The sequence below is a fragment of the Neodiprion fabricii genome, chromosome 4 (genome assembly GCF_021155785.1).
Source record: "Neodiprion fabricii isolate iyNeoFabr1 chromosome 4, iyNeoFabr1.1, whole genome shotgun sequence".
In the NCBI taxonomy this organism is placed as follows: Eukaryota; Metazoa; Arthropoda; class Insecta; order Hymenoptera; family Diprionidae; genus Neodiprion; species Neodiprion fabricii.
The window spans coordinates 35,077,712-35,088,469 of record NC_060242.1 but is presented as its reverse complement, the minus strand read 5'-3'; the positions used below and the strand labels follow the sequence as shown (position 1 = coordinate 35,088,469).

The 10,758-nt window shown below is 41.8% G+C and overlaps 2 protein-coding genes across 3 annotated transcripts; one reads left to right on the top strand and one right to left on the bottom strand.

Annotated features, from left to right (window-relative positions):
- Positions 1 to 4,230: 4,230 nt before the first annotated feature.
- LOC124179410 (RNA 3'-terminal phosphate cyclase) lies at positions 4,231 to 7,432 on the top strand. 2 transcript variants are annotated; one of them, XM_046563737.1, is made up of 7 exons: positions 4,231 to 4,612; positions 4,930 to 5,047; positions 5,174 to 5,495; positions 5,792 to 5,933; positions 6,088 to 6,227; positions 6,471 to 6,618; positions 6,689 to 7,432. In XM_046563737.1, the coding sequence occupies exons 1-7, from the start codon at positions 4,550 to 4,552 to the stop codon at positions 6,917 to 6,919; spliced, it is 1,164 nt and encodes a 387-aa protein (XP_046419693.1). In that variant the 5' UTR covers positions 4,231 to 4,549; the 3' UTR covers positions 6,920 to 7,432. The 2 variants fall into 2 exon arrangements, with proteins under 2 accessions (XP_046419693.1, XP_046419694.1); XM_046563738.1 differs by having other exon boundaries at positions 4,232 to 4,616.
- On the bottom strand, positions 7,299 to 10,154 carry LOC124179409 (GDP-Man:Man(3)GlcNAc(2)-PP-Dol alpha-1,2-mannosyltransferase). The gene is made up of 8 exons (XM_046563736.1): positions 9,741 to 10,154; positions 9,360 to 9,590; positions 8,995 to 9,227; positions 8,642 to 8,859; positions 8,275 to 8,559; positions 7,939 to 8,198; positions 7,642 to 7,776; positions 7,299 to 7,490 (listed from the first exon to the last, which is right to left on the bottom strand). Exons 1-8 carry the CDS (start codon positions 9,758 to 9,760, stop codon positions 7,403 to 7,405), a joined length of 1,470 nt encoding a protein of 489 aa, XP_046419692.1. The 5' UTR covers positions 9,761 to 10,154; the 3' UTR covers positions 7,299 to 7,402.
- Positions 10,155 to 10,758: the final 604 nt, after the last annotated feature.

Genomic DNA, 10,758 nt, shown 5'->3' with positions numbered 1-10,758 from the left:
GCTAAATTCAGATAACGTAGTACAATTCCTATTTTGCCATTTGATAAATAGTTTCTTATTTCTCTCTCTCTCCTTCTTCCAGTAATTACAACAGGGACCGAACAGTACACGTAACTTGGTCACCATGATCAAAGGAACATACCTGCATTTCAGCCTGATACACCTTGCGTCCGCATCGCTGACAGTCGAGTCCACCACCGAGGCATTCACACCCGGGTGGAAGTTTGGGTCCGCAGTATCCGCAACCAGCGTCATCTTGCGGAGTCGAGCAGCATCCTCGTCGGGGACTCTTCGACCTGCGCACAGAGACCAGATCACATTTAAAGCACGGGAACGAGGCGCGTTTTTCTTACCGGCAGCAGGAGGCGCCTCCGCTGACGACACAGCTGGGCCGAGAAGTCGCCCCTGGAGGCTTGCTGCAGGGGGGCGTTGGGGAGCAGCAGCGGGGTGGCATGCAGGGCGAGCCTCGGGGCCGGCAGACCTGGGACTGACACGGCGGAGCGGTGCAGGGCCTGAGGGGCATGCAGAGACGGCCCGGTTTTCCGCATCCGCCGCGACATCCGCTACCGCAGCATCCGCCGCCCCCGCACCCCTGGGGCTCAGCGGTGCACGGGGGGCAGCAGGAGCGAACAGGCCTTCTGCAAGGCGTGGGACAGCCGGGAGGAGCGCAGCACGACGTGCGGCCCCCGCAGGGCGGCCCACAACTCGGCAATCCGCAGGAAGTCGAAGGCTCTCGACACTCGTCTCGCGGGGGACAAGGCCCCGTACTTTGGGGGACCGTGCAGCCCCCGCTTCCCCTGCAACTGCTACCACCACACCCGCACCCGCCGCTGCGACCTCCACCGCCGCCGCATCCTCCGCACCCTCCACGCAGTCTGGATTCCTCGTCGGGACTGATGATTTCCGGATGCGGATCTCCGTCCTCGATCATTCCCGAAGAACATGCGTACCTCGAACTCCCGCCCCCGCCCGCGTACTCTCCGGTATTTGAATCCTCTATTTCGTAACAGGTCTCGTACGGGGTTCCGTTGCAGCTCTGATAGCTGCCGGTGGTGGTCCAGTTGTTGGGTCGACTTCCGGCCGTGCTGTTACTGCATGCAACGTTCCTGTTACAGTAGTTGTTGCCCAAGGTGTCATTTGGCATCTTCATACGGCAGTCTGATTCGGATGCGGTATTCGTGTTTGCCTCCTCCGGTGCGTCGCTACAAAAGGATACTCTTCTCTTTGGATATTGTTGGTGATGGTAGTGGGTGGTGGGGGGCGGCGATGACGCCGCCGGTTTTTCCCTGCGCGAATTAATATTGGCACCGATTCTGTCGGTTTCACTTGAGTTGATTTTGGCTACGGGTGATTGACGAGGTCCGATCGTTGCGATATACCTTCCGGAATGACTGGAAACACCTAAGTTACGACCTACTTTCATTCTTCAAGATATTTACGAGCGCACGTGGTCTTTTCGTTACTATGTACACGCTAATATAGTTCCTATAGATACATTGAATGGGACACCGATAACAGGGACTCAATTACCAATTAATCATTTTCACAATTACCAAATTTAACAATTATTTTCGAATACGCACTTGTACAACGACTGTGACATCCTAAAGAAGAAGAAGTGTGTTAGATTAATATTGTTAACATTTTCCCCCTAAAAACAGGTTTCTGCAGCCCATATTGACGCCCTTGAAAATTCTTGACAACGGTCCTTCTGCAGTATCTTATCATAGCTACAAAATAGATAGCTTCAATTTACCTTTTTTTTAAAACATTCAACGACGTTTGACGACAACTGTTGGTTTTATTTCCGTTGACACCGCTGCTCCTAATTTTATCTTTCAATTGCTGATGGTACGGTTCCTGTTGCACGTGATACTGGTGCTGTTGTCGCTGATGGATTTGATGATGCTGCTGCTGTTGCTGCTGCGGATCTACGAGTTGTTGCTGGTCCTGTGATTGTTGCCGATGCAATTTAGGCTGTGACTGTTGTGGCTGCTGCTGCGGTTCCTGCGATTCCTGCGGTAACTGTTGTTGCTGCACTGATTTCTGTGGCTGCAGCTGCGGCTGGTTATGGTGTTGCTGAACGGAAGAACGACAAGCACTTCCGGGTCTCCTGACGATCGGACACTTCCGTCCTACGCTGACACGGTTGCTATTACTGTTCGAGCAATCGCTGTTATTGGTTCGAAAATTTGTCGCCGGTGTAACGGAACTCGGGGTACTGAATGAACGACCCAAACACCTCTTGGTACAAGTCTGCCCGCCAAATGTACTGGAAACGTTTGTTAGGTTAAGTAAAAACGCTATTGTGTGTAGAAGGAAAATCGTGTGAAAAAAGTTCCCCAGCCATCAAGACTTCGTCGCTTCCCTTTCCAACACCCTCATTGGAAAATATCTGAATAAGTTTTTCACCAAGTAACTTCCCAGTATCTTGTAAGCATCAAGTCTTATACCTACCTCTGGGATGCGGAATGTTGCCGATTGTACCAAGTCGTAACAGCAGCGGGGCTCGAAGGCGCGTTGCACAAGGTAGTTATGGAGCTGACAATTCCAAGGTGTGAGCATTCGCTATCCGAACACCGTCGCGCTTCTTCACTGAGCCTAAACTCTTCGGGTTCTTCCTCCTCACCGCCGCCGGCTCGTAGTCGATGCTTGTCCAGCCCCGCTTTTTTGGCGTCCGAATGGTTCTCGCTGATCGAGCAATCTTCCGGACAGCAGCAACAGCAGTAGCAGTCGGAATTAGAGTCGCAAGCCGAGGCTGGGAATCGTCCTGATGGAACTGGAGGGTCTGGATGCTCCACGGTCAGGTCGAGCGTCGGGGGCGGCAACGGAGGCTGCACAGACGGGGCGAACAGCCGAGTGCAACAGTTCCTGCAGAAGAGCTCTCCACGATGCGTTGCCACTGTGCAACTGTCCAACAACTTGCGGCAGTTACCTGTTCCGCAAGAAGATTTACAAGGATCAGAAATGCGCCAATCAATTACACTGGTCAACAAAAACTCACTGTTTGTGTGTAACGTAAAAACTTTTAACTGGTTATGTTAGGAACATGGTTTAGTATTACAGCTACTACTGCGATAAATATTTATCGATAAATATTCAATTTTACTGGTAGTAGCTGTAACACAAAAACTAGATCTGATCGAATCAAAATGTGTTGCAACTGATGCAGCTACGACCAAGGGTGGAGGAGTAGGAAATGAATATATGGATTGAACTTAATTTTGATGTATTCAAGGTGTCAACGAAATCAGAACTATGAACAGAGTTGTATGGTAGAAGAGTAATTACTCTGACGACACTCGTATCCCGAGTGACCTCCTAATTCCTCAGCTCATTCTTACACCTCTATGACACACTCACGCAAGTCCATGCATACATTATACAAGCCATCATATTGCTTGAAACAATAGGAATTTCAAAATTAGTGAGCACCTTCCTTCTTACAAAATTTTGTTGACCAGTGTTGTATGTCTTTGGTAAAGAACGAAAATGCACTTATTGTTAGTACAGCCAGGAATCATTTACACTGGTTGAAATTTCACGACCAATGACTCGTTCAAGCATTCCAATGATGATGATAAATCTTAATATGCTTATTGCGATACTAACGGCACGAGAAGCAAAAGTTGTGCCAGACTTTTCCAAGGGCCAATTTTTCCTCGGCGAAGTAGACCTCGCGAAGGCAGCGCGGGCAAACCCCGGGCATTTATCAATCGTGCTCTTACCAAGCGTTGACTTGAGTCGGCTGGTCTCTGCGGATAGCAATTACTGTGCATGATCAATCGACGCCCGGTACATTTAAAATGGTAATTAAATCGATGATTAGTGTGAATGAAACCGACGCGTAAACGTCACGAAGATCTGTCCGATGATTTTTCGGTTTAAATAATCTTACCTTTCTCAGCATTAATCGAGGTCATGGCAGAGTCTCAACGGTCATCGTCCACTTTATAAACATTTCACAGAGAATTATAAAGAAAAAATGGAAATTTTAAACACACCGAAATAAATCCTGTTATCGCATAACTGCAAATAATAAAACAAAATAACCCCTAGATTTAGGAGACAATTGTTTTCGCTGTTTCTTATTATCGACTGTCAGTAACATTTACTTAAAGAGCACGAGAAATCAAAGGTATTTAGTTAACTATGGCAAAGCTAGATGGCGCTTTCGGCCTTGCTCACGGTCTCACATTCATTATGGCGATTCTAATACTACGCGGTAGTTCATTTTTCATTCAGAAACCCTGACCTACGACTTAGCGTAGCGAATTCTCAGAAACATTGTACGGTGTGATTGGCTGAACTGATACGACACTCTGAGTGGCAGCCATTCTCAGCTTCGTATTTCCAAGAACGTTCATTGTGAATCGCACTTTAAAGAGCTTCGTCCGATCCCGCAAATAGTCATTCATTTTTAAATGACAACCGGTGTTTGACAACCAGTTGACGTGGTTCACGGAGTTCACGAAGGATTTAAATCGGGCTGAACATAATTTGGGCTTTTGAACGTCAAAAGTTTCATTTCGCTGATCGTTTAATTATAATGAATAAAGCGCATGGTGTGATGGCATCTCTATTAAAAATTGACGGTAGTCTAGGAGAGGGTGTAAGTATGTTTCAATCTATTTTCGTTCGTCTATTATTTATAGCTTATAAGCGTACGCAATCTCTCCACAATTTATAATAATCAATCAAATTAATAATTTTCATTAAAGATGATCCTCTCGTTCACACCTATTCGTTTCTTATTTTTTCTCTCTTGCCTCACTTTCCATATGATTGAGGAAAACGTTTGTAGATCATCGATAAAAAAATCTCTGTACTAATTTAGTCCATGGAAAAAACAAGTTTCCTGTGATTCTGTCATTTTTTTCCCATTATGTAATTTTCTGAGTATTAATAATCAAGTCTCTTCACTCATAGGGAGGACAAGTTCTCAGGATAGCATTGAGTCTAAGTGCTCTGTACGGAATACCAGTGGAAATAATTAATATTCGAGCCGGCCGTCCGAAGCCTGGACTTTCGGCACAACATTTAAAAGGTGAATCCATTCAATTTTCTTTCATTACGCCTTCTACACTCTTAATTCTATTCCTAATTTCAATCAATGATCATCTGCATCAACTTAAATGTCAGCTTGAAGATATATTGTGGGTAATATTCACAGGAGTGGAACTAGTGAAACAGATGTGTAACGCGCGAGTGACTGGGACATACATTGGCTCAACTCGATTGGAATTCTGGCCAGAGTCTCTTCATAATTGCAGAAGAGAATTGTATGCCGACATCCATACGGCAGGATGCATTACTCTGTTAGCTCAAGTGGCCCTTCCATGTGCTCTGTTTGTTCCTGGATCGACTCCTATTACATTGATTCTCAAAGGTGGGACCAATGTTCCCATGGGTCCATCAATAGAATATCTCACCGAAGTCTTCCGTCCATTGCTCAACAAATTTGGAGCTGATTTCGATTTCACAGTAGTCAAAAGGTATTTAGCAATTGTAGTTTTTCGTGCAGCAGTTGAGAATGCTAAGCTACGGATAATCCGTTTCAATTGATGCACATCAATCTCTAATTGTAAGAAAAACTCATATCGTTATGCGAAAAATATTTGTTAGATATCGGATAAAGTCATAACGATTTTATCTGAAACACAGATGTGCATTTGAAAGAAAGTTTGTATAAATACTTCCGAACTAGTAACCTGCTCCCATCGCCCATTATTCTAAATAACGTTGTACAATGCATGTTAGTAACAGATTTAAAGTTTTTTAATGACTGAAGGGGATACTTCCCAAAGGGTGGTGGAGAAGTTCACCTGAGGATACAGCCTGTGGAGAAATTGAATGCTGTGATGCTGTTGGAACCAGGTCAACCAGTCAGTATTTCCGGATGGGCTTACGTTGCTGGAACTGTCAATATTAACGTGGGTATTACCATAGTGTCTTATGGCCAGAAGTAGCTAGTATTATAAACAGCCAGTTGAGTAAAATACTTCACTCATCATTCTAATATGCAAACGAAGAAAATGTGGTAACTCAACTTTCATTTAACTATAATTTTCCATCATTTATGTGTAGGAAGCAAACCGAATGGCTGATGATGCTAAAAAAACCATAACTGAAAAATTAGACGACACCAAAATACCAGTTCCACCTATTAACATTGAAACTTACAGAGAGGACAGGACTATGGCAGTGGGAAATGGATCTGGTATCAAGTGAGTTACATTTTTCAAGAAGTACACGAAATTATTTCGCGTGAAATCGTCAGTTGCCTTTACTACAAAATTATGTAGCAGGAATTAATGACTTTTTACAACAGTTTTATGCACTTTACTCGATTTCCATTAAATGGCTACATATTGCATTGCACTATGCCAAACAATTCAACACTCTTGATAAATGAAAGTTCATGCAATTCAGAAAGACATTATCGACTCAAATTTATTATGAAATTTCAGTATAGTCTGCCGCACAAGCACTGATTGTGTATTTGGGGGCTCTGGACTCGGCCCTTCAACCCAAACTCCAGCAGGTATAACTGCTGCTAATGAAATTCTTGTTCCTGTTAGGGAAGGTGCTTGCGTTGATGAACATACGCAAGATCAGGTAAGGATTCACTCGAAATACGATACTTCCATTGTTATACATATGGGTATAATATTACCATTATCACCAGATGATTATTCTGATGACCCTGGCTTCTGGGAAATCCAAAGTTAGAACAGGAGCCAGAGAACTGACCTGCCATACTCAAACGGCTATTCAAGTTGCCGAATTGATGCTTGGTCACAGAGGACTTCGCTTTCAGTTCTCGAAGGAACATAACAAAGAGGAAGATCCTCCATCATATACATTAGAGTGTATAGGACTTGGATTGACTATTGACGACTCATCAAATGCCTCTTAATCGTTGATCATTGATCATTAATTCAAATCGTACACACATTCACAAATCTATTTGGATCAAGATTTAGCCTAGTATTCTATAACAGACTTTGAATGTAAAACTGTTGTATTCGAATAGAGTTGAAGAGATAAAGAAAGTAGGTAGCTGATAAGTACAATAGAATAATTTTTTTTTAATCGATGTGACTGGATGACAGTCGCCAGTTAGCCTAGTCATTTTGCATTTATTTTTACCCGTTAAATTAAATCAACCCGATAATGCCTTACTTTTCTATTATCTGATGTGGATTTCTCAGTGAGTAAGAATGTTCAAATTCAATTTGAACGAATAAAGTTCTTGCTTCCAAACTCTACCCAATAATTTTCTTTTCGCCCATTCGTAAGATACATTGCATACTTTATTTTACTATGTACAGTATAGATATAAATAGGGTCATGATTTTTAATTGATATTTCATCTAAGAAAAAATAAGTTAACCAGTATTTATTCTTGTTTTGACCGGAAAAAAGGTTCCACTGCTCTCAAAAAACCTTTTTCAAAATTTTCCCCTGAGAATCGATTGACAGATGCTCTGAAATAAAATTTCAGTTAGTTACTGATATGAGAGTAAGCTTATATAAATTTATATAATAAATTTTTTCGTAAATTCAACATAGTAAATAAAAAATAAATTTATGCTGAACAAGTTAATCCTTGATTGCACTTGGATAAGTTTTTTTTACCTTGCCGCAGTTCTAATCTGATCCCTGTCCTTTGCATGCATGCTCATAATGTACGCCATTACTTTAGCGTACTCTTTCTCATTCTCCGCTAGGAAACCAGTTTGACTTCCTCGCTGGGTTTCTATTATGTCAGCTCTGCAATAAACAATCAAAACTATAACGACTCGCCACTAGAGTACAACTTTAACTAACATTAATAACTTAAGACGGTAAAAAAATTACCACAATTAGAATGTTTACTTAGCCACTATTGAAATGAAGATCAGAATAAGGTAAGTAGTATGACGTAATACAAACTTGGGGCCTCCAGAAGCATGTGCAACCATGATTAGTCCGGCAGCCATACACTCAACTATTCCGATACCAAAGTGTTCATTCCACATGGCATGGATCCCGATTGTGCCTTCTTGTAGTTCTCTCACTAACTCAGGATATGGAACATTCAATTTGAATTCCACGTTTTCATCTAGTGCTAAATGCTTTGCTAAATCTTGCATGTCTTTTACTCTGGCCTCATCGTCAGTATTGCGACACGATCCAATGAATACCAAACGAATCTATAAAGTAACAATCTTCATGTCTCGCGAGTGCGTTAATTCGACACCATTCATTTTTACTGATGTTTGACATTACCTTTTCCCATAATTCTTCACTGACTATAGACCTGAGTTCGTACAAGGCCCTCAATTGTAAGGGATGATCTTTTTCAGGCCTAAACTGACCAACTGACACAATTTTGATTATCCCATTCTTGTCTTCCATGGTAAGTAAGGGTAGTTTCGTCAAATGCTCCACATCACAAGGAGGATAGACCCTGTGAGTCTTGAAAGGACAATTCCATATTGCATTAATGTGCTCTTCTGTCCATGTAGAATTCACCATTACAGTTTCAGCACATCGACCCACTAACCCATATATCTGTAGAAGAATAATAGAACCGTGTTGAAAAAATTAGAGCCATTCGCCACATCCGCATAGTAAACATAACTTCAAAACTTACAGCAGCAAATAATTTGTAATACGCTATTTTAGCAGCTGATAAAAATGGATTTCTTGCTATGATACGTCTGTTATTGTGAGATACGACCCTGCGATAGACATGTCTCAACATGTCTGTAGAAATTGTAGGATAATGGGTATAACATCCAACTTGGCAGCCACCGATATACTTGAACAAGGGATATGTGAATGCATATCCCATCGTGTCTATGTAAATATCTGAAATAATGTAAATTTGAAAATATCACTAGGAATGGAAGAAATTTCTTGGTAATTCTTTTAGTATCGTTACAATTTTAAACGTATTTGTAAGCTGTACAACAGATAAAGAGAGGATTTCAGAAATTTTCTCACCTGGCTGTAAGCTGTTCAATGCTTCGAGACCCAACCAGACTGACCCAAGACTTTGTCCTAGCAATGTGAAGTAAGGATATGGAGCAGCTTCTACCCATTTTCTCTTATGTAAGTATATAAATTCGATTCCTGGCTTCAACTGAATGTTGAATCCCTTTTCAGCCTTTTTTATAATCTGCTCTGCTTCGGCATCCAAATCTCCAGTGTACACTGCTATGTGTACGCTGGGATATCTGAAAATGAGGAAACATTCTCTTAGAAAACTTCTTAGTTTCTGAGATGCAGCTACAAATCCGGAAATACAAAATTTCAAAGCTGTCTGCAAAAATTATCAGCAACCATCTTCGGTGAATAATAATCTTTACTTTGTTTGAATAGATTTGATGGCAGCCCATAAGACTCGTTCACCTCCACCACCAGCATTGCAATACGGATGAAAAAATCCGACAACAGTTTCCTTTCTCAGTCTTCCTGCTCGGTTTTTGGCAAAGTGTATTCTGACGTAAATTATCAAAATTGGTAAAACGATGAGACCGCCTATAAACGTTGCAACGCCAATGAACAGCAACACTTTGAGTGTGGATATTATCGAGCATCTGTAACGAAGTATACGTTGAGTGATAAATCTAACCATCAAGATGTTTTAAAATAGATTCAAGGAATATGTAAAAATGTTTTCGTAAATCTTCAGAGTTAATTGAAAGTGTGTCATTGTTAAAACAAGTAACACACAGCAGCGAACTTACGATATGCAGAAAAGCCCCATCGCTGTTATCAATGATATTTAACTATTTTCTCAATCTATAGATTTTGTCGACGTGTTGCATGCGCCGTGGATCTCGGTGTCGGTCTTTCATAGGGTGAACTGGCGGCGACAACCTAACCTCAAACACAAACGTCATCCGTGTACCCATGCGTCAAGTATTTCGATGGGTCACAAAACGTGTGACGACAGTAATTCATCGCCTCACGGGTCTCACATTATACGCAACTTCAATTCGTCAATCCGTTCTAAAATAATTAGCTACTTCAAAGCGACATCCAAACGAATCGAATGACTTTCCCCCCCAGACACTCTATGCTTTGCTCTGGTTCGTTCTAAGAGTCCCTAAATAATCCCCACCCAACGCCAATCAAAACTGCAGAAGGCGTTGTTATTTCAATTTTTTTTTTTTTCGTAATTTATCTGTACAACATACGATACTGTCGAATCGTAATTATCATACCAATAATCTACCTATTCCATCAAGTTATCTTTTAAATTTGAGTGTTCGCCAATAGTTTGCCACTGCATTCAATGTCGGCAGGAAAATTCCCGTGAACTGTTTTTTTTTTTTTTTGAAGATATTTTTAATGTTTCAATTTTTTATTATTCGATAGATTAACTTTAGACCATCAGCTCTGCTCTCTGATAGATGATTTTCTCGGTTATTTTCATTGACCTAACGCGTTAAGTGAGCATGTAGGCGCCGTAATACGCTAAATATTCAAAATTGAATAACACTCTGTCGCAAGTTCACGTAATGACCATCACCTGGGCGTATGCACATTATCTGTGTGTTTCCGCATTTGTAAGAAGACAACTGACATTTGCGCTCCTGAAAGAAGCTTGCTGCACTTGCGGCATATGACATGCATGTATGTACACAGGTATATACATGTATGTTTTCTGCCGCAAAACAGCAAGTTACTTGCCCAATACCGAGCCAATTTACACCATACATGTTCAGATTGAGATGCAATCAATTTATCTTTCTATTTATC